The 24,678-nt window shown below is 37.6% G+C and overlaps 1 protein-coding gene and 1 long non-coding RNA gene across 5 annotated transcripts in view; one reads left to right on the plus strand and one right to left on the minus strand.

Annotated features, from left to right (window-relative positions):
* The window catches only part of PHACTR2 (phosphatase and actin regulator 2), a 252,458-nt gene extending 235,686 nt beyond the window's left edge, over positions 1-16,772 (plus strand). For all 4 annotated transcript variants that reach the window (XM_034669222.1, XM_034669225.1, XM_034669224.1 and 1 more), the window contains one exon: positions 10,182-16,772. In XM_034669222.1, the coding sequence (XP_034525113.1) occupies positions 10,182-10,197 (16 nt within the window). In that variant the 3' untranslated portion in view covers positions 10,198-16,772. The remainder of the gene's footprint in view (positions 1-10,181) is intronic.
* Positions 1-24,678, minus strand: part of LOC117804008 — a 31,840-nt gene that overhangs the window by 5,466 nt on the left and 1,696 nt on the right. The gene's annotated exons all lie outside the window — the stretch shown is intronic.

Consider the following 24,678-nt stretch of genomic DNA (forward strand, 5'->3'; position numbering starts at 1 on the left):
GACATCAAGTTGGCTGGGACCTCTGGGGTAACTGGAAAGATAGCATGCACGTGTTTGTGTCTTTGAGTCCTGACGCCTGAGATGTAGTGACTGCGCTCAACCTACTCTTTATCATTCAGGATCCTTTGACTTCTGCAAAGTTTTCCTAGAAATCATAGTATCCAATTACCTAATTATAATTTGGTAACATTATATGAAGAATAAACTAAAATAGAAAATAATCAAATTTTTAAAATGCAGGTTGATGGAAGTTCCCAGTTTATGAAAAATAAACATTTATACTGAAAGAGGTTCTTCTGTCATACACTATGAACAAGTAAAAAAAGGGTTATAAGGAGAGCAAAGTTCATTTATTTTTTGCATCTATACTTGTTACGGGCACAAATGATATATTCTAATTAAGCATTCAAACAGTACGAAAATCCATCAAATAAAAATGAAAACTCCCTTCACTCCCTCCTTCCTCAACTTCGTTCCTGTTCTCACAGGTAATCACTGGTAAAAGTTTGGTGTAGATCCTTCTAGGCATTTTCTGTGTATTTACAAACATGTAGGTGTATATATATGATCTACATGTATGTACACATATGCTTTTACGTACACCCTCCGAGTCACAAAACAGCATCTAGAAAATCTTTCCATATTCGTGTATATCTTTATTTGAATGACTTCATGGCATTTTGTAGGTAATGTACTATAGTTATTGAACAATTATTCTATTGATGGATGTTATGGAATTTTCAGTGTTTCATTAGTAAAACAGTGACTTGACTTTCTTTATAAATATATCTTGGTGGGAGTGCCTGGGTGGCTCAGTCAGTTAAGTGTCTGCCTTCAGCTCAGGTCATGATCCCAGGGTCCTGGGATCGAGCCCCACATTGGGCTCCCTGCTTGGCGGGGAGCCTGCATCTCCCTCTCCCTCTGCCTGCTGCTCACCCTGCTTATGCTCTCTCTCTCTGTCAAATAAATAAAATCTTTTTTAGAAATGTCATTAAATATATATATGTGTGTATGTTTTTGTGCACACATGCCAGTCTTCCTGTACTAGTACATGAGTAGATTTGCCAGGTCACTGGATATATATTTTTTACATTTTGAAAGATGCTGTTCTGTGACTTGCAGTTTATGAGCATGCCTGTGTATCACCCCTATCAGCACTGGTGGGGCAGGATGGTGGTGGTGGTGGTGGTGAGGGGTCTATAGTCTAAAGAATAAACATTGATTTCTGTAAGGTTGAAAATCTTTATATATCTTTATTGACCGTTTATTTTTAATTTTTGATTTACTTTGACCAGTTTTCTTTTGGGTTGTCTTTTTCATATGGATTAGTAGAAACTCCTTAGATACTGTGCATATTAACTTTCTTAAATATGTCATCATACTTTCCCTCAATTTGTTGTTCACATTTTAACTTTTTTTTATGGTCTTTTGTTTAAATTTTTGCACATTCAAATGTGTCTGTATTGTTACTTTTACTTCATTGTTTTGTGTCTTATGGAGGAAGACCAAGATTATAAATCTATTACCTTCAAGTGCGTAATTCAAGAGAGTAAACTAACTTTACTTTATTCAAAATCATTAGTTAGGATGAATGGATAAAGAAGATTTGGCATGTGTATACAGTGGAACATTACTCAGCCATCAAAAAGAATGAAATCTTGCCATTTGCAACCATATGGACAGAGCTAGAGTGTATTATGCTAAGCAAAACAGATCAGTTAGAGAAAGATAAATACCATATGATTTCACTTATGTGGAATTTAAGAAACAAAACAGATGAACATGGGGGAGGGGAAAAAAGAGAGGAGGAGGCAAAACATAAGAGACTGTTAACTACAGAGAACAGACTGAGCGTTGATGGAAGGAGATGGGTGGGGGATGGGCCAGTGGGTGATGGTCATCAAGAAGGGCACATGTTATGATGAGCAAGTGATGAATCACTAAATTCTACTCCTGAAAACAATATTACACTATATGTCAACTAACTAGAATTTAAATTAAAACTTGAAACAAAAACAAATAAATAAATCAGTAGTTAGTTGCCCCATTTATTTCCCCCTTGATGTAAATTCTTCTCATGTACACATGGATCAGTTCCTGGAGTCCTTATTATGCTCTAGTGATCTGTTGCCCCTCTTTGCACTGTGTCATGCTGTTTAATTAGAATAGATTTTTACATCTGGTAAAGTATTTTTTTCACCTTCAAAAATCCATTGGCTATTTTTTTGTATTTACTCATCTACAGAAATTTAAAGTATACTTGTTATATACTATAAAAGCCTATTGATATCTGTATTGTTTAAGTAAATATTAATAGGTGTAAATAGGGATGAGCTGCATTTCAAGAGAAAATTACAGGCTTTTTTAAATTTTTTTGTAATAAGGGTAAGCTTTAAAAGTTTTCCAAAAAATATATTGATTAACACTCTTTAAAATGTCTATCCAGATAAGGAAAGATTAAATATTCATATCACAAAGATAAATATGCCTTGCTTAAGTACTCTTTAAAACCTGGCAGCAAAGCCAATGTCTGCTGCTATTTTTCCATTAATTTGTATTACATCATTAGAGTTGCATTCCAATAGAGAAATCTTTTGGCTCCAAGACTTATAAAAATCGTGCTTATGATTTTCAGATTGTTTTCAGTATTTCTTTTAAGAGGATAAAGGTTTGGTAAACACTGCTGAGTCTAATCAAAATAATACCAAAATATGGTAATGTTTTACATTTAGAAAACTGCTTATGTAGAAGATAGTGTTGCTTTTAGCACCGGCCACCCTTGGAAGAAATATATAAGTTGTGGATCATTACTTAGCCCTGTAAATGCAATCTGGATATAGAGCAGCTCACTTATTAGTTCTTCTTATTAGTGCCAGGATCTCCTTATATCAGGTAAGCCTGCCATTCAAAACCTAAATCTATTAACTCCCTGTGGGATTTAGAGTGGTAAATAGAAAGGTTGAGACAGCCTTGTACTCTCTGCCTAGGCACCTCTTTATCCAGAGATAATCTTCCACACAGTGATGTATCAGTCAACACCAGAAGGATCCATTCCCATATAGATCTTCCCTTGCTCCTGTATCTCTGAGAAATTCACAAAAAGCTGATAACATTGATTGCCTCTCTGGAGGAGAATTGATAGGTAGGGGCAAGCCTGAGAAGGAGGTTTTCCCTCTTTGAATTTTTGAAATACAATAATTTACTATCAAAAACAAATATTTAAAAGAAAAATAAAGGATCCATTCCATAAGTTCTCTTTCTGTAAATGAGGATCCTGTCATGGTAGCTTTTCTTAAATAACGTACCAGCACTAAAGTTAATTGTGACATTCTTGTTATTGGCATACCCAGAAGACACCTCTGAAACCTCCATTGCAGAATACATTGTGTGACATGTGTGATCTGCCCCAGTGAAGAATTATAGTGATCCACCCTTTCACCTAATTCCCCTGGTTTCTCCCAGTATCTTTTAGATAGCTTTCTGGCATTGCAATGCATTCTGGGGCCACATAACAAGGGTGAGGACTGGTGGTGCCCACGAGACTTCATCCTGTGGCCTGAGAGGTACCAAGCTCTAACCTTACCTTCTTAGAACGCTCACTTCTCATCTGGCCACCAGCAGCTGCCCGCTGTTCAAAACCCAAAAGACCATTCCAAGGGCAATGTGTTACTTAATGGGATTATTGCATTCTGGAAGGAGACCACCATGGCAAGGTAAAGCCACTTCCCTTTCCACAGTGAATGGCATTTCTACAACTTAAAATGATTCTCTAAATTATAAAGACAAATTGTATGAAAGGTCAAATTTTACTTAAAAACTAAATTTCATTTATGTATTTATTTTTAAAGATTTTATTTATTTGACAGCACAAGCAAGGGGAGTGGCAGGGAGAGGGAGAACCAGACTCCCCGCTGAGCAGGGAGCCCAACGTGGGGCTGGATCCCAGGACCCCGGGATCATGATCCGACCGAAGGCAGACACTTAACTGACTGAGCCACCCAGGCACCCCTTAAAAACTAAATTTTAAAATGGTTATAGCTGAGTGGTAAGATTATGGGTCACTGTAATCTTCAGGATACTCTGTTTTCCAGAATTTTTTTAAGTGTCCACGTGGGTTAGATTTATAATCAAAAGAAAGAACATTACTTTTATAAAAGTAAACTTGGAATTTGTAAATAAGAGTATTTTTTAGAGTGTACAGCATAGTACTTTCTTGCTTACAATTTTATTAGCTTATTAATTATTTACTTGTTGAATTAAGCAAATAGTCATTGAACTGACACTCTTAGAGTCAAAGTGGGTCTCAAGAGATCATTGGCCTATTGTTAAGTGGAAAAATCAGGATACTGAGAAAGCTATAAATAGCAATGGTATGTTTTATTTAAAATTCAGATGCATAGAAAAATTGGAAAATAACATGCAAAAGCTGTTCACAGTTTCTTATAGAATGGGGTTATAGTTTTTTGGGTTTTTTTTTCACTTTTTTAATGTGGTTGAGGTATGTGTGTGGGTGTGGGTTTGTGTATTTAAAGCAATTATCTCGTTCTTTACCATCTTGAGTGATTAGTGTCCTGTGTAGATTTATAGCTAAACTGCTTTTCAGCTTCTAGATAGGCTTATCAAAACGTGACGACGGGGGTGGGGGGGGCGCCTGGGTGATTCAGTGGGTTAAGCCTCTGCCTTTGGCTCAGGTCAGGATCCCAGGCTCTCTGCTCAGCGGGGAGCCTGCTTCTCCCTTTCCCTCTCCCCCTCCCCCACCCCGGGCTTCTGCTTACTCTCTCTTTCTCTGCTAAATAAATAAAATCTTAAAAAAGAAAGAAAATGTGACATGGCAGGAATTACATGTGGGACCTCAATGAAAAATAAGAGGTGCTCCACAGAGGAATGAGAGGGCTTCTTCTGAAAGGCCGCTCTCTTCCATGGGTGTTCCATGTATCTGGACAGAAACTTTAAAAAGTTTGCAAAATGCTGGGGTGCCTGGGTGGCTCAGTCCTTAAGCGTCTGCCTTCGGCTCAGGGCGGGATCCCAGAGTCCAGGGATTGAGCCCCGTGTCAGGCTCCTCCCCTGGGAGCTTGCTTCTTCCTCTCCCACTCCCCCTACTTGTGTTCCCTCTCTTGCTGGCTCGCTCTCTCTATCAAATAAATAATTAAATCTTTAAAAAAAAAAGTTGCAAAATGCTGCTTTAACCACCAGCAGTTGAAAGCGTATGGCTCGGTATTTGGAATCATAAAAGCTGGTCCAGCATGTGGTCTGACTTCCCAGATACAACTAGGAGCCCTGGTTTAGGAGAACCTGCTCATTTGTTTAACGTGTATATGCCTTGAGATGAAACCCTTTCAAATAAAGGAGAAATGAATTACTCAGGATTTCTGTATCTATCAAACAGGGAAGTATAGGAAAGTAACAGTTTACATTTGTGAGTAATTTTCTGTTTTCTATTATCTGAATGATTTTACAGGAAGGTGAGTAAGTTCTTCTATGTTAATTTGTTGGAGGAATCATCTTTATGGAAAAGAATGATCTTTACCTGAATTCCATGACTTAGAAATAGCTCCGCCCCCATTCACTTCCTCTCAACAGTATGAAAATAATAAAGATGTATTCCAGTTCTAATAATAAGAAAATATACGTAACTTCAAATTTGAGTCTCAGGAGAGTTCTGAAAAAAGAGTGGAAGTTTCGGTATCCTTGGGGCACAGTAAATCTATTTATTGCTCCATCAGCTGGAAGCCTAAAGCCAAACTGTCCTGTCAGTCGGACTTCTCAGGAGGCAAAGCTGAACTTCTCATATTTCAAAATGAGTGCAAACCATTGAGTAGTAACAAATGTAAGAACAATTTACATTTTCAGTACCTCTGAGCTGAATTGGAAGAAAAGATGCCTAATTTAAACAGGCTATAAATGTCTTTTTCTGATTGAATAGTGCAAGAAAATATATTAGGTGACTTTTTATTTTGGGGGTTCTTTTTGTTTTCGTTTTTTGTTTTTTGCGTGTTTTTGTTTTATACCAGGTCTGGCAGTCCATATGAAGAGAGGGTACATTTCTGACCCCTGGCTTTGTCAGCATATTGTTGCAATCACACTGTTGGTTGGTCACCTTCTTCTCTTAGCCAGCCCTAGGAGCTATGCCGGTGGCCCATGACCTTCCACACATCCAGATGTGGAATTCATTCTCTAATGGGATCCGTGGGCAAATAGTGTCTGCAGAAAAAACAAAAAACTGTATAGTGTCCTGCTAATTTTGGGAAATTAAAAGCAGGACACTTTCCAGGAAAATGCTGGGCTTTAGAAAGTGTTAAATCTCTTCTGGTCCACTGACTACTCCCTTTGTTACTCAACTCACTTGTTAATTTACCTTCTTCATCTCACAGACATTATCAGTGTGAAGACCGAAACAGTCATGTCATGTTTCCCCCTGCCTGTCCTTTGAATCCAGAGCCAAATGAAGATTAAGGCATTGGGGAATGTTTGCTGTACAAAGCCCAGCAAATTAGGAGAGGGCTAAAATAATTGCTAAATTAGATGAGTTTGTATTTAATTCCTAGAAAAGCTGAACCTAACAAAGAGGGATCCTTGATAGTTCAGGGTGGGAAGACCCAGCAGGTGCAGTATATTCGTCTGTATTGTCGGGGGCCCCCAGGGCTCCTGCTCCCTTTGTGTGGCATGAACAGTGTTTGTGTGTCCTGCGTGGAGAGAAGTGATACTGCTCATTTCAACCACAAGGACATCACTGGACTTGCTTTTCTAGTAATTGCAAGAAGTTTGTGCTGAGCCCATTCTCATCTAGTTCCCTTTGTGACAAAAGGCAGGTATTTGAGAGAATTATACTATCAAAGTACAGCCTAGGGGGCCCCTGGGTGGCTCAGTCAGTTAAGTATCCAGTATTTCAGCTCAGGTCATGATCTCCCCACATCGGGCTCCACGCTCCGGTCAGAGTATGCTTGGGATTCTGTCTCCCTCTCCAACTACCACTCTCCCTGCTCGCACACACACTCTCTCTCTCTCAAGTAAATAAATAAAATCTAAAAAAAAAAAAAAAAAAAAAAGTAACCTCAGATATGGAACAGGACTTTTCTCTTGTCAAAATTCATCAAAACTAATAGACAGATTTAGAAATCTAACTGATTACCTTTTCCTTTGCTTTCTACCCAGAGGGTACCAAGAAAACTCTTTGCGAGTGTGAGTAAAAGCATGTGTTGTTCTCATAGTCTGGTCTAGGTTAGGAATAGAGTCTGGAGCCTGATGCCTCTCCTTACCAGCTCTGTTGGGCACATGACTTAGCATCCCTGTGTCTGTTTCCACAGCTGTAAGGAGGGGAGGGTATACAGGAGTACATACCTTACAAGATTGTTTTGAAGATTGAACTAGGTAATATGTGTATGTACTTGGACTTGTGCTGGGCATATAGTAAACAGTAGTAATTTCGGCTGTCATTATTATTTACGTCTTTGTTGTATTTTATACAAAAAGGTTGATTTTAGAGGTTTTCAATTACTATTTTGAAATATTTTTATAGAATTTCTATATTTTTCTTCAGGTAATGGTTGACTCTTCCTAGAAAGCATGATGGAATGTCCTATCATATGCAGTATCATAGATTAGTATAAATTTAATTGTAGTTAATTTGGGGGGGTCTCATGATTGGACTCTTCAGTTACAAGAATTACTTATAGAAAGTTATCAAGTAACTTTCTAAGTGCCCCAGTATATATGTATTCAGTTGTTCATGCATTCAGCAAGTGTTGATTGAGCACATAGAATGAGTCAGACTCTGTTCTAGACCCTGGGAATTTAGAACATGTCGGATAAAGTCCTCACTCTCACATGGATATGTTCTCGTGAGGGAGACAAACCATTAGCAAGTAAACAAATAAATCAACATGATAATTTGATTGTGCTAAGTACTATCAAGAAAATGTAATAAGGAAGGAACAAGGGTGGGGTCTCTTAGGGTAATACAACCTATTCTGTGATTTAAATGACAAGAGGAAGCTATCATTACTGTCAGGGGAGAGAAAAACATTCCACCCCCAAAGGGGGGCCAGCCCATTTAGAGGGAAGACCTAGTGCAAAGGGCCTGAGTTGAATAAGGATTTTTGCATGATCAGAGGGCAGAAACAACACCCAGGTGACTGAAACAGGAACAATGTCTCCATTTAACAAAGTGCCAGGGCTAGCTTCAGGAATTGAACTCAAAGTGGATACATCCCTACTTTGGTCACAACAAATTTGCTGTTTTAGTAAGCTTAGTATATCTTATTTTTATTTTGAGTTTTGGAAAGTCAAACATGCAAAAGTAATATAACAAGACCCATGCATCCATCATGCAGCTTCTCTAATTATCAAATTATAGCCAGGCTTGTTTCAACTGTTTTTATGTCTTTAATTTTTCATTTTTTAATGCTTTGATTCCACATGGCAACATTTTTTTGTTGTCCAGTGTGCCAGATACTGTATTCTATGAGTATATAAAAGTGATTAAAAGCAAGTCTTCCCTCAGTGCCTCACAATCTGAGTAGATACACCTACACAAAGATCATTTACTATGATAAATAACTATTATAAACCAGTGTAACGGGAACACGGAAGAGAAAGCGATTAATGCTTCCCTGAGAAATGGAGGAAGGGGAGTTTGGAGAACTCCCAGAGTGAGATTGCAGGAGCTAGAGATGGGAAGGAAAATAGGGTAAAGGACAGAGCACAAAAGTGGAGAGCATTTGGGGGCAAATGATTGGAACCTGGGGTATTTTGGGAGTAGTAATGGAGATATAGCTAGAAACATGGTTTGGGCCACATTCTGAAAGGCCTCAGTCACTACTCTAAGAAATTTAAATTTTATTTCATAGGGAAAGGAGAACAATGCAATGATACTAACAAAGAACTGGAATGATTAGATTAGTGCTTATGGTGATACTGCTAGTGACAATGTGGGGCACAGATTGGATCTACAAGTCTCTGAGCCTAGGACAGGGAAATGAATTAGGAGGGTTTATTAGGCCAAATGAACATTAGATTATACAATACAAATGAAATACTAAATAAAGTTTCATAAGTGTGGAATCAGAAATAGACTGAAGAAGTAGATCAGATAAGGCTTTATGGAGAACAGGACTTTTGGCCTTGATCTTGAATGTGAAAACATAGATAGGAAATGAAAGGAGGGGATTGCAATATTATGAAACACAGCATGTGCAAAAATCACAGCGCTCCAAAAACACAAGGAATGTTTAGTAACCCATGTGGAAGTATGTGAAACCAGCTGGCTAGCTAGCATGCTGTTCAAATAGCACTAGCAAAAGATGGGAAAGCTTTAATGGATTCAAAGACAGGCAGTCAAAGGAAGACATAGTGTCCAATGGGATATGGAGGTTGAAGGAGAGAAATGAGTTGCAAATCTGAGGGTCCTAGATTAAAAATCTTTTAAAAGGTAGATTGTTTAACAAGATACAAAGTGCAGGGGTGCCTGGGTGGCTTGTTGATTAAGCATCTGCCTTTGGCTCAGGTCATGATCCCAGAGTCCTAGGATCGAGCCCCTTGTCAGGCTCCCTGCTCAGCAGGGGAATCTTCTTTTCCCTCTCTCTCTCTGTCCCTCCTCCTGCTTGGCTCATTCACTCTCTCTCTCAAATAAATAAATAAATAATCTTTTTTTTAAAAGGTGCAAAGGCAGATTTATGAGAAAAGATAATTTGTATAGTTTTGGACATGCTTAGTGAAACATTTGGATAGAAATGCTTGGCAGGCATTTGGAAATTCAGGCAAAGAAGGTAGATTTGGGAGTCTTCAGTGGGAGGCGATGAGAGGCTGAAGCTAAACCAATAGGGACTATTTATTTAATGGTTTCCTTTTATAACTACAAACCAGGTGTAACCAAATCCTTTATGAAACATCCCACTCTGCTCAGTACAGGTCAGAACATGACCCTCAAGATTAGTGATGTTTTGTGTATTGATTGCTCTGTATCCTGGACAAAATAACCGTAATATTTTGTATAGGGTCTGTCTCTGCTTTTCAGCCACATTTGTAACAGTATTCTGTTACGACGTGATTTATAACAGTAATTCAGTTGGGGGATGTCTAGAGCTGCCTTTAATTTATAAACATCACTGTACCTTATTCGGTTTACTAATTGCCGAATGTGTTTCCCTACCACAGACTCACAGAGTTTCTGTTTCTTGTGTCAGGTTTCACCGTCCATAATGAAGTGTGAGACTCTTTGGAAACATAGACTGATCATCTTTGGGGGAAGCCTCTCTTCCTGAAAACCTGATATTGCACTGGGATTTGAATGTGTGTGTTTCCGTTGAACTGGTGAAGGAAGTGTATGGAAAGTGCTCCCCACTTGCACAGCCCAGATGGGGCCAACGAGCAAAGGGAGGGGTGCAGTGACTCTGCTGTCCAGCATGTGTATTGATGGTAAGCAACACCATGGTTACATCAGTTATTCTCCATCAGGAGTTTTAATAAAAGAAGATGAGCAGAAGACAATCGCTGGCTCCCTGTTTCCAGAAAGCCAAATTGTAGAGTGCAGGTTAAAGAGAAATTGGGGCCTGGAGTTGCTGGGCACTGGAAAGGGGTGGGGGTGGAAAATCAGAAAAAAAGAGAAATATTTCATTATGTTAATGAAGAAAAGAGAAAAATCGAAGCATAAATATTTTTGAAGAAAGCTTTTGGTAGCTGAGAACTTATTAAGATATGGGAATCTAATCACCTAACGTGGATTCCTTAAAGACCTGATCCTGGAATATTCTCGTTTCACCGTTATGTTGGTGCAGTATAGTACCATTATTTTATGTTGTGCCAGTGAATCCAATTGCCAGAAATAAGTCTGAGTGTTTTCATGCATCTTTTTCTTAAATGCAAGAGTTTTATTGACTCTTAACAAGCATGCCTGCCCAAATTTTGTTGCATGTTTTAAGTGGCATAGCTATACACACTTTTTTTTTTAATACTCCTTATCTAATGTACCAAACTTCTACAAGGATAACAGGACTGGGAATAAAGTCAGATGAATGTGATCCTATAATTCTGTAGGAAGCTTTAGAAATAAATCTTTTGGTCTTTCCCTAGCTTGATTATCTTCAAAGTTGAAGTAACCATACTTGATCTAAGGAAGATAATATTGACAATCACGACACCTTTTTAAAAAATCTGAGTCCAAAGGCAAATGTAAATGTTCTGCCAGCAGTTAGTTCTGAATGGGCATGGAAAGGACTACTTATTTTCAGGGCTGCATTATGTTGGATTGCTGCTATTAAAAAAATTAAGTACATGGATCAAAAATATATATATAAATACCCGAAGGCAAAACAACACAGAAAATTTCTGCTAAGTTGCAAGTGAGGAGAACCTCATTTTGTATTTTAAGAGTCTGCAGATTGCATCTGTAAGTATAGCATTGACTTGCAATGCAAAAGAATCAGTGAGATTAAAGTCACGGAAGGTTCCTCTGTGAGCCTACAGTCAGTATTGTTTACATTAAGAAACCCTCAATTGCCATCCTGCTATTTTCCGTGGAGTTGCAGGCACAGCATGGCTTCTGCTCCCAAATACATATGATCAGATGTAAATACTACCTTGCATTCAATTGTTCTTTCATGATTGTTTTGTGCTCCTTTTATTGAAAACACATGAGACCTACAATAACAAGACAAGACCTAGTAGACTTTGTTTTATCTTCAGAGCTTGGGCTAGAATTTTCTGAAATGCTTCTGGTTGATGATATGGAAGACTGTAATTGGTGATTTCAACCAAAAAAAGCAAACATTTAATCTGGTGGATAAGTTTGGGTCCTGTCATTCATTGATGTTTTATAGAACCACTTGAAATTGGGTGATTTTGCTTAAAAATAAAAAGTTTTAGCCCCAGTTGGCCTATTACAAAAAGCCGGGACCATTTTCTAAGAAAAGTAAGCAGCATTGTTGCACCTTTTGCTGTACTCAGATACATGCGTAATAAACCCAGATTCTGTACTGTTGTCATTTCGTTACTTGTATAAGATGTATTTTTGCTTTTGAAAAAAAATGTTCTGCGTGCCCAAGTGTCTTTCTCTGGCTGAAAGGTTTTGTCCGTTTCATAGTATTTAAATCCAACCACGGACATTAACTTTGTTCTAATTTTTTGCCGAAGCCATCCTTTTCCTTATAATATTATTATATTATCATTGTTGTATCTTGGGAAATGTTCCAAGGAATGTAATGTTATTTTAATTTTCTATACTTAAAATCTTTAAATGTTATAATTTTTAATCATGAGGCCTCTATAAAATGGTAAATATAAGACATTATCACTGTTTTAGCACTCAAAATACATGCCATAGAAAGTCTCTACTTGGTTGATAAAAGGAGCAGTTTTTTCCCCACTCATGGTGCATATGATGCAGTTTTTTTATTTTCTACAATGAGATGCACCCGGTACAAAGACGAGACTCCTGTCCCTCTTGATATGTCAGATTTATGAATGACCCACACTCTTTCTTCAAACCGACTGACACATTTAAACAAAAGTTTAAAAGAGCGAAATTAAAAAGTCAAAAATATTACCACTGCTAGTCTAATACTTAGGAATTGGAACCACCAGTTACATCATTAGAATGATTCTTTACATTAAAAGCTATGGAAAGAATCGAAGGATTGTGAGCTAACCTGTATTTTTCAGAATAAGGCTCTGTGTTCATAGGTAATTTTAAAAGGTAGAAACACTGCATGTTTACCCAGCAGCCCATCCAGAGGTCTCTTGTCTGGCATCCCTAACGGTGGACCACCGTCCATATAATTAGGCCTCTGCCCAATGCCAGCATTTCCGCTATCCAACCAATAAGCTGCAGTTCTATGAAAAAAAAATGTGTGTGTGAATTGGGCTGTTGTAACACAACACCGGGCTTTTCCCTATTTAAAGTGAGACATTAGGCTGACACAGAGGAAGTGAGTGAGTTTTCCTGAGTCCCCAAGATGTGATTAGGGAAGAAAACAAGCCCATATCCAGGAAGATCTCTGGCAGGAAGGAACCAGACAGACTGTAAAACACAAAGTGGCCATTTCTGTCTTTTTTTAAATGGAGCAAAAGAACATTAACATTAAAGTAGTAAGAAGACGCTGTGGGCTTTATCAGCATCTTTGTGGCCTGATGAAATGAGTCCTCTGGTGATCAGCATTAATTTAAGGCAGCCCTGCCTGATAATTCCCTGTGTATGTGAAATGTCTTGCATTTTTTATTTTTGATATAATTTACCTTTATGTTAATGCCTTAAATTATTTGAACTAAATCTGTAATATTCAGAGAACCATTTAGGGTATTTGAATTGCGTTAAGTGGAAGAAAAAGCAAACTCATCTATCTCTCTGATTTACCCAGAAAAACAGACGACTTTCTGGTTTCATTTTCATGTCCTTTATTAGCATAATGATTGTAGTCACTTATCTTCTTCTAATGTTAGTAAATATGTTCTGTTAGAAAGTTTTGAAATGTAAGTGAAAATCTATTTAAGACAGTAAAGGAATTGAATACACCCTTCCAAAATCATCAGATACTGAAAATGACAGATAATTTCTTAAAACCCCTAATTCCATGCTACGTTGGTACTTTGAAAAAAATCCAGTAGCTTACACTTAAAAGAGAAAAAAAACTCTGCATTAACACTGCATATCCTGATATGTACCACGTTTTAAGATGTAACGGTTATTATAATCAGTAATCAGACAACTTTCAAAAATGATACTGTATTCACGATAGAAAAAGACAGTCTCACCTACCACATAGTAGCATGTGCACATTTAAAGAGTGAAAGCTCTCTTTTCCTCCTTTTTGCTCAAAAATTTCTTCAGCTTTTTAGGTTTTAAGCGGTCCCAGAAGCACATTAAACACAGTGAGAAGTCTTCTTCAAAACAGGTGAGATGGAAGATATGTACATTTGTGTCATTTCATCAGTACGGTAGCTGAAACATTCCTGAATTCTAGTCGTATTATTAACCCTAACCTTACTAAGTGAAAGTGTATAATTTGAGACAAGAACTAATTTCTTCACATCATTAGAGTATGATGTGAGCAGTAAGGAACCACTAAGATGTAATTTATTTACAGAATTGTCCCTTGGCTCTTGAAATAGGTTATGTTCCACTATTCGAGGTCTTCTTATTGGCAGGCTATATCACATTATTTTGCTTGGCAAAGCAGAATGAACTTCGGGAACTGAAATCTGGCCTGGAGGGGAATGCAATGGCAAAAGTCACCATCAAATTAATAGACCATCTTTCTGAGAGAAAGCTCATCTTTAGGTAGTTCAAATCCAAGTTTCAAAGAGCAGCATGAGGAACTACTATAACTTGGTGGTGACCAAAGGGTGGTGGGGTCAAAGGTAGAGTATTCCCAAACCAGTTGTCATTTTCACTTTCCCTTTATTTTTGGTAATAATTATGCTTATGTTCTGTATGAAAATGGGAGCCACCATTAGCCGTATCCGGAAAACAATGGAAGCATAATTCACAAGGTCGTTCCAAATTAAGAAATCCCACTACATATTCTGTAAGATTTCTGGCAAAAATAAGATAAAAATAAAATAAAGAAGAATCCTGTGGCAGCTATTCTCACTGAAAGCCAACCTTAGAGGGCAGGGGTCATTTTTAGCTGTGCTAGGATTTACTGCACGAAAAATGTCGTGGAGCTTGTCGCATTGCTGACACAGACTGCACCTATGACCACAGCGCTGTTGATCAGTGTTTCTCAGTGGGGGTGCTGTTGGCATTTGGAGCTGGGCAAGTCTTTGTTTACAGAAACGTTCCCTACACTGCAAGATGTTTTATATCCCAAGCCCCTGCTGAGCAAATGCCAGTAGCATGCCCAGTCACTGTGAAAACCAAAAGTCAGAAGCGCTCTCCCATGTTCGAAGGCCCTCCTAAGGCAGTACCACCTCCCTTGAGTCCCACTGTATACTGCCATTTGAGGACACACAGCGAAAAATACCTATTTCAAAACATCATCTGCATTACTTTGGGCCCTGAATAGTTTCTTCCCCCTTTATTTTTCAAGCCTTCTGTTTCAGTGAAGCTTTAATTTGCCAGTTCCTCAAGGGAGGAGGTTGCTGGGCAGCCTTGGCAGGTTCAATGGGCATAGTCACTCGGCTAGTCCCGGTATGTACTTACAGGAGAAATTTCAAATGAAGCAAGCTTTTTTTTTTTTTTTTTTTTTCTGTTTTGGCTTCACCGTTTTTACCTAAGAACTACACTGTTGGTCACCATCTTTGTCAGTGTCTTGAGGATTATTGCATGGCTTAACCGCAAATATAGCTAACAATCCACATAAACCAAACTGGTGTGGTCCATGAAAATCACCGTTAGGTTTCACCAGTAAGGTACATCCCTTGAGTTACAAAGCAATCACCTATTTATCCAATTAAAGAAGCATTAAATCCACATGCAAATGCTTGAATTCCTCTCGTATAACTATGATCATGCAGTTCTTTTTTAAAATGTATCAATACTGAATTATGAAGGAAGTGTGGATTAACTGGATTGCATGCATATTGTTCATACTTCCATGATGGTCACACACAAAGCAAGATGATTTTACCTTGTTGAAACACTGAACTACGCTAACGATACAGAAACATACTTAACTCTCTCTGTTGCTTTTTATCGCCAAAACTGAATGGTAAATGATTTGGATGAATTGTGGCTAATAGAATGGAAGAATTAAGCCACTACAATTTTTCTAAATACTAAAATTTCTAAACATCTTTTTTGAGACAGAGCAACTCAGAGTTGACAAAGGAGGAGGCTATATTATGAACTTTTAGATGGTGCTTAAGAATTCTTATCTTGCTAAATACCAGTATTTTTTTCTTTTTAAGAATAAATTAAAGGGAGTAAATGAGGCAGAATGCCACTCCACCCTCAGGTCAATTTCATGGTATATTAAAATGCCAATAATATTTGTGCCACTTGCCAATTTGGGGGACTTTTCCCTTACTGGATGATTTTGTTGTAGTTTGTATCATTACGTTGCTTAGAGAGCCTTCACTAAAAGATGTCACCTTTGCAGTGCTAACTAGCATTTGAAAACCATCGGAATAAATCTAGGGTCAAACCACTTTCATTACTTAAAATCTAGGCACTAATTTTTATTTTTATTTTTTTAAAATATTTCTTCTGTGGCTTAGAAATGTGCCAATGTGTTCAAAACATTCTGCACCAGTTTCACCAGATTTAGTACCTAGCAAAAACTCAAAACTTGTCATTTTTTTCTATGTAATAGTGATTTTTAAATAAAGAACTATACGCATTCATTTGTTATTTTAATCTTTGGTTAAAGTGATTAAGAATGGTAAGCTGTGATCATTATCAGACTGACTGAATGATTCCTGATTTCCAGTAAGTGATCTAATTCTACATATTACACAGGTACAATATCTGTGGGTGTAAATAACTGGAACTGTACACTGATTAACATGACAGTTTCTCTTTTTTTGTTGTTGTTCTTGATCTGTGCTGTATTATAGTATGTGGGTATAAATACCTATGAGTATACACAGATATGTACATGTATTCCACTATTGTAACCTGAAAGACAGACTATGTATTACCTTTTTTATTCCTTACTGGTGTTTGTGTTATTTAAAAAGCAAAATTATGCTTTATTTAGTTGTATAATATTATAGGATACTTTGCTGTGCACAATTCCAAGTGCCTTAGAACATTGTTTAGCTTTCTTACGTATATATAAATGCATATATGTATAAAATCGGGAAAAGTTACCTCAATAAAATCATTGGGAAATCCCCAACTTTAGTTTCTTCCAATTCTATTGTATTGAGACAGTGCTGGCTATTTTTAAATTAAAAGCTCACTGAGTCCTCCCCTGTAAAGCAAGAATAAGACAGATCCTCTAATTGTCTATTATTCCAACTGCACCTAATTTAAAGTTTTTTGTATGTAAGGCCTTGTGATTTGTAATTTTTATTTAAAATATCTAAGAATTACTGCTTTAAACAGCAACTTGCAGTATATTTTTAAAACTTGCTTTTTTATATCTGAGAATATTTTGATGTTGATGTTTTTATTGACATTATACTGTATAAAAATAAAAGCTAGTCCCTTTAGAGTTTATAATACAGAAAATAAACAAACTTCCTCATTATGCTTATTATTTAATGTATTACAAGCAAAGAGAGAGGTTGGGAGCATATTTTGGCCAGAAAAAGAACTGGAATATACTTTTTGTTTTTCAACCGCAGTTACAAATTTTAACTTAGCCTCCCTCAACTCTGGAATAAAGGCAAAGGTATGAGAGGAAGGTATGAAAAGCAATTTGTGTACCATTATCCTTGAAAGAAGACATATAAGAGAGAAGATTGGGACTGAAAATTGTAAAAGTAGGTTTGAAAAATTGGCCCCAAGTATGCTACTAAAAATCAGCTGTACATCCCCAAGGTAAATGTAATAGTTCAACAACTACTTTCCATTTTTGCTCACACTAAACTAGGTTCTTCATTAAAACGTGAATTTCTAAAATCCAGTGGAGGTAAGAAATGGACAAATTTTCCACTTTACCCAACACTTTGATGGCAGCCATTTACATAAGACTATTGTGATTGAACTCACTGCTGGACTTCAACTCAGACATCTTTATGGAGTGGTTGCTATGATGCTGTTGTTCACACACAGGACAAGTCCTTACTCAGTTTATGAGTTTTAAACTCTTTGCCCTTTAACAGGTGGTCACTAATAGTAGAACACATAAAACTCTAGAGAAAGCTAAGAACCTAAAGTTTATGTGAAGGTTTTTCCCTCTTTTGCCAAAAACAGATATCATTTCTAGGTTTTTAGGGAGAAAAGCTATCGGTACTAACTTCATAGTTAGAGAAATATCCTAAGGTGGAGAGAACTAGCATTTCAATGCTTGTTGACCCACGGATCTGTTTCTGGATGGACTTTTGACCTCGAATGGTGCAGATCAAACACTCTGGAATAGGAAGCACTTAACACTGGGAAGAATTTGTCCCTAATTATCATGTAAGCATACTCAGCAGCTTGACCTTAAGTTATAAGTCATCTTTTCCACAGTCCATTTAAGTTTGTTACCTCTTTATGTTCAGCCCCTTGATTACCTCTGAAATCTTGATCATTGCCTCTCTGAGTCTTCCCCAACCAATCCATTCTTACTCCTGCTACCACATTATTCTTCATGAAGGATAACCCTCATATTATTCCTTCTCAGAACTTTCCAGTGAGTGCCCTCTGCCTACTGAATATCTCCCAGGTGCTTCAGTCTAGCCTCAAGATCTTCTGGAGCTTCACCACAGACCATAGTTCCAGGTTACTCTTCTCTTATTTCTCGCTTGGGCCCAATCGAATGAAACTCATTGTTCTCCATAAACATTATGCACTCTCCCAACACCGTAGCTTTGTTCGTGCCATTCCCTCCAGCTAGAATTCTCTGGTGTTTATTAACATCCTTCTAGAAAAGGTTCAAGTGTCTTCTCCAGCTATTGTATTATAGTTTCTTTGAAGTGTTCAACACCACATATAAATTTGACAGATTTGATTCCTTTTATAAGCACTTCAAAGGCCTGAATGTCACTATAACAAGCATTTTAACAACACTTCTAAGTTGAATACCTTATAAAAGTAGTCAATCAAATTTTCTTAAACATTTCAGTATTATTTACAAATGTAAAAATATCCTTATGCTTTTCAAAAGCCTTGTAAGTCTAAAATTAGTTATATAGTTTAAATTGGAATTGTTTGGCTAATTGGTTAGATTCTACAATATTCCAATTTTTAAAAATTACAAATACTTTAATACCAAGTATGTATAGATTGTCCCAATATTTACAAAATATATGTGTAACAGAAAAATATTTTTGCCTTTCATCTAATTTCCAAGTTTAATTCTAAGCCTTGCTAGGCTTGTAGAAACACTTAGACAATGAGAAAAGCAGATTTTAAAACCATGAACAAGCTGAAATTACTAGATTGATGATTCACCATTTGCTTAACGGTCAAAAATCCATGATTGAGGAAAGCATCCTGTGGGCTTCTTACTTCTGAAAAGAATTTACTTGAACCACAGAGACATATTCAGAACCATTTTCAGTCCCCATAACTTTAAGGGTCTCCAAATGGACAGTCTTCAGAGAGGGTTGGCTTAGTAAAACAGATTCAAGCTGCATCCTAAGCATCTCTTTTGTCAGATAGGTAGAAGGAAGTCCTAAGTTGCAGTTAGCTCCCTCCAACAATCTTCTACCGGCTTGTTGACATTTTGCATTTTTTTTTTTTGTATTCTTTCTGACTAGACACAATTCATGTAAATAATATCCAATTAGATTCTGTATTCATCCCATACATATGTCTGGTCTTGTTTGTCCCTTTGGCCAGAGCTCTGTAGTCAACCTTTAGGATGGTCCAATTAAGTCTGAGAGCTGAGCTGACAGTGGACGAGAAAGGGATGGGAGACTAAGGAGCTTAACAATGGCTAAGTGTTGAAAGTCCTTGTAAACTTTCTACAGGAGTTCAGAATCTATCCTTAACAGGAAGTATTTTAAGTGCAGGGGGAACATCCTCAGATTTGCCCTAATTACGCTGGCCACAATGTCAAGACTGGATTGGAGGAGGCAATAGTGGAAGCATGAAAAACATCGCTATTGCCATAATCTGATTGGTAGATGATGGTGACCTCAACCAAGGTGTTTAACTACGGGAATGAAGAAACAACAAATTCAAGGGACAGCTGAAGGGCAAAAGCGATTGTTGCATATGGGAAATGAGGGATATGGAAAAGTAAAGACTCTACCTATGTTTTTCATTTGGTCAACTTGGTGGATAGTGGTGATGCCACGTGCTGAAATAGAAAGTAAGGAAGGTGAGGTTGTAAGACTGGGGGACTGGGGGAGGCAGGGAGCCCAGGAAGGAGAGGGTAGCAGGTGCAGAGAGGTGAGGCATTTAATTTTGCACATGAAATTCAATTTTAATTGCCTGCCTCGTGGACAGATGTACAGTATTCAGTTGGATATATGAGTCTAAAGGTCAGGTAAAAGGTCTGGCCTACATAGAGGAAGTTGAGACTCATTAGCACATGGAACAAGCTGTGGAAATGAATAAACCTCCCAACAGATAATGTAGCTTACAACTAAATAAATTACTACAATGAAAATTTAATAAACTATTTTTTCTTCACCTGGCAGACTGTAAAATAGTTTCATTTGCACATCATCTGAGTGCTTTGGAGGATATATATTTTTTTTAATTTAACTGGGTTTTACCAGTTAGCTTAATTCTAAGTAAAATGGAGTAGTGCTTTATGTAGAGGGTTAAGCTGTAAAACACAAATTATATTTGAAAATATATTGCCTCAAATACAATGAACATACCTACTATCTCAGTAAGTCCACATAGCCTATTTTCACTTCAACAGTGAAATATGTGGCTGGTTCTTTAATTCAGCCACAGGTGAAGAAGTTAATTTACATCTAAGTGCTATGTGGTGTTAAAAAAAAGAAAAACAAAGCTTACCTTTAAGCATAAGAATTATACTCAGCACAATGAGATGCTCATAGCATAAGCATAGGGAACACAGTAATAGAGGAAATAGAGGTCAATGTCTTACCCACATTCCCAGTACGAGCTCACTGATGGAATGGGAGGGAGAATTGCTCGATAGTAACAGTGGTAATTTGGTGCGCTCAGGTGGTTCAGTCAGTTAAGCATCTGACTCTATTTCAGCTAAGTTCATGTTAGGATCCTAATATCAAGCCCTGCAGTGGGCTCTGTGCTTAGCTGGAGGGGGGGCAGTCTGCTTAAGATTCTCCCCTCTTCCTCTCCCTCTGCCCCTTTCCCCTGTGGTAGGCTCTGTGCCCTTCAGCTGTCCCTTCAAACCACATTTCTAATTTGGGGGCGGGGGGTTCTTCTTGAGATTCTCCCTCTGCCCCTTTCCACCCCGTGTCCTCATGCTGTCTCTTTCTCTCTCTCAAGTAAATAAATCTTTAAAAAAAATCGTAATGGCGATAATCTTATTTCTCTTTCATTTGCTGAAAGCATAAAGTTAAATTCATAAGTTAAAGGTATGCATGATCTAATTACCAAAATTGTCACCAGTTTCAATAGTGTCGTCGTCATTCAAAAGAAAGGAGACTAATAATGATTTGTGAGCTTTTAATAGCCCAAAGCTAGAATGAGCATAACTGACACATACCAAAGAAAACTCAAAATTCATGTTATAACTAGAAAGGCACAGTAAAAAAAATAATAATTTGGATTAATATGTCGAAAGCGTATTCACCTGAAATGTATGTACTTTTGACTCAAAACAGGAGTCAGTAAACAAAAAGCCAAGCAGTATGAAGAGTTTGTACTGTTAAAAAGAATTTTAAAGAACATACAATTACCGGCGGCTAGAAGCTAGTAAAATCATCTAAGTATGTAATATGAAAGACCTGAAAGGTACCAGGATTTGAGGGAGAGCAAAAGGATTAAGATCGAGGTACCTGACAAGATGGGTCAAAATGCAAGCTAACAGATTCCATGATGTGAATCTGATTTGAAGCAAAGCATGTTTCCCGACAAATCCCAGAGGCAGGGGGCATTGGTTTTGGGAGATGGTCACCCTGAGGCAACAATGAAGTTGGGGGAATCCTTAACACTTCCCTGGAAAGTGGACATTTGCTAACCTTCACTGAGCACTGAGCACAGGCCAGGCACAGGTCCCAGCATTTAAAACATACTTTCTCATTTAATCTCTAAGATAAGCATTCATAATATTATCATTCCCATTTTACATTCAGGTAAGTAAATGGAAGTCCACTTGCCTCAGGTTACACAATCAAAGTGAAACAAACCACACTCGAATTTCAGCTAGTATACCAAGCCTACTCCTGCTGTTGTTTAATATTACAGGGGAAAAGTTGTGTTTCCTTGGAAAATGATGCATTTTCAGACGAGTACACCCTTCCAGTTCTGGGTTTAGGAGGACTTTGAAAGTTTCCTTGCCTTTGAGCTATTTTACAACTTTGTAAGTTGTAGAAAGCTGACAGGAATGTGGAATAATTCTTGTCTCCAGACGCCTACATAATTTCTGTCCAGTGGAGGTTCAGCTGTCTTCCCTAGGTCACTGGGAAAGAAGCCAATGTTGTCTCCAATTGCATTCTTCTCAATATTCCTGCTCTTTAAATGTTTCTCTTCTTTGGATTGTCCTGTGAACTAATTGCAACATCCTATGTTTCTCTCATTAACAATGTTTTAAATAAAATCTTTACATGTGTTCACTTTATGCATATGTATGGGAGTCATGGGTTTACCTTTTTTTTTTTTAATATTTTATTTATTTATTCGACAGAGATAGAGACAGCCAGCGAGAGAGGGAACACAAGCAGGGGGAGTGGGAGAGGAAGAAGCAGGCTCACAGCAGAGGAGCCTGATGTGGGGCTCGATCCCATAACGCCGGGACCACGCCCTGAGCCGAAGGCAGACGCTTAACCGCTGTGCCACCCAGGCGCCCCATGGGTTTACCTTTAAAAAATTATCCTTGAACAAATATTTATTGAACCTGATTATATTAGTATCTAACTTGTCCCATCTTTGTGCTTGTTTTATTTTTTTTTAAGATTTTATTTTAAAATAATCTCTATACCCAACATGGGGGCTCAAACTCACAACCCAGAGATCAAGAGTCACATGCTGTACAGACTAAGCCAGCCAGGTGCCCCTACTTTGGTTTTTAATTATCTTTACCTTTTTTATTTATTTTTATTTTTTTAAAGATTTTGTTTATTTGACAGAGAGAGAAACAGCCAGAGAGAGAGGGAACACAAGCAGGGGGAGTGGGAGAGGAAGAAGCAGGCTCCCAGCGGAGGGAACCCGATATCGGGCTCGATCCCATAACACTGGGATCACGCCCTGAGCCAAAGGCAGACGCTTAAGGACTGAGCCACCCAGGCGCCCCTATCTTTACCTTTTTTAGACACCAAATGTAACACTTCAAATCTTCACTATAAATACATAAACAATAAAATATATAAAACAATGTAAATAATTGTAAACAATGAAAAAAAATATATAGTAGACATCTAAAGTTCCTATAATCCCAGCTCCTCCTGGAAAAGTGCCAGGGGCAGTTTGGTGCATAGTTGACTAGGTATTTTTCCATGCTTGCACTACGATATTTCTGTGTAGAATGTTTTTCTATTTATAATTATTAACAACAACAACAAATGCCATTTGCATAGTGGTCTACAACCTGCTTTTTTCTGACTAAGTGCCCGCGTCGATCTGTGTCTCCTTAGAACTGCTTCACAATAGACCATGGCATTAATTTTTTTCAGTTAATCCCTTACTAGGGGAGTTTTAATTGCTTTATTATTCTCTATTAAAAACAGTGCTACAGTGAACATCCTGCTCCGTCCATCTTGATGCTCTTTCCCTTTTTATAAATTAACTACCCCCATAAGCTCTATTAATATTGTCAAGCATGTAATTTATACTTCCTAAAGTTACTGCTTCAGTGTCTAGTTAGTTTGGCTATATTTAAGCAAGTTTTCTCCACTTTTGTGCGCATTGATTTCCTGGTGCTGAGGGTCCCTGGGCAATGCTGATGGAGAACCACTGCTGAATGCGGTATAAATCGTGCTAAGATGGTAAATACGGTTTCAATAGGCAAGCTCATTTCACATGGAAAACACAAAATTTTTCAAAGCCTAGACTAAACCAGGAAATAAAATTAATTAAATTAATTAAAATGAATTTACTAAAGTTCTGTTTAATCATTTTGAAATGGATGCCATTTATTAGAGCATACTAATAAGATTCTAGGAGAAGTATGGTTTGGATTTATTATCATTAATATTTCAGTTATGGGTGTTTTTATTATAGGAAATGTTTTTCTGTGTTAAGACAAGCCAGAGTTTTGTACATATACCATTTTAATGAATGCATTGTTCTAGATATTGTATTAAACAAATATTAAATGAATATATATATATATATAGCATCAGAACAGGTTCAAACACATGTTAGCTCACCACCTGTGTTGACTTTTTGAGATGGGGTATATTGTAATGGTTAAGGGTGTGACTCTCAGGCTACACCTGAGTTCACATTTTGGCTGCATCACTTAATGGCTTTGTGCTCTTGGGCAAAAGTCCACTTAACCTTCTGTTTCTCAATCTCTAATCTATATATAACAAAAGGATAATGAGAGTAAATCTCCTAAATACTTCTTCAAGAATTTAAAGAGTAAATATATGTAAAGTGCTTTGAACAATACAATTCATATTGAGTCGTTGCTATGCTATGCCTGGGGAAGTAAATTAGGCAAGACAAGAATCCTTGTCCTCAAGTCAGTTACTGCAGTGGGAGTCTAAAGGCAGAAGAAAATAGTATGGATTTACAATTTGAGGTAACTGAGTAGACTAATCACAGGGTACAGCGAGAACATGTGGAGTGGGCCATAGTTTTGAAGCGTGTAAGTTTCCTAGAGGCAGAAATGGCTAAACTAACACTTGAAGAACAGGGAGGCGAGAGGAAGAGATTTTTAGATGGACATAGCAAAGTCAACCTCTTTTAGGTACACTGGGGAACTGCAACAGTTTGATAAGTCTGAGTCATAGAGTGGTGTGTCGGGCTTAAGGAGACATGATGCTAAATTGATGGGTAGAGGCCAGATGAGAGAAACTGTTGGCTGCCATGCAAACGAGTTT

Source organism: Ailuropoda melanoleuca, chromosome 10 (assembly GCF_002007445.2).
Source record: "Ailuropoda melanoleuca isolate Jingjing chromosome 10, ASM200744v2, whole genome shotgun sequence".
Classification (NCBI taxonomy): Eukaryota; Metazoa; Chordata; class Mammalia; order Carnivora; family Ursidae; genus Ailuropoda; species Ailuropoda melanoleuca.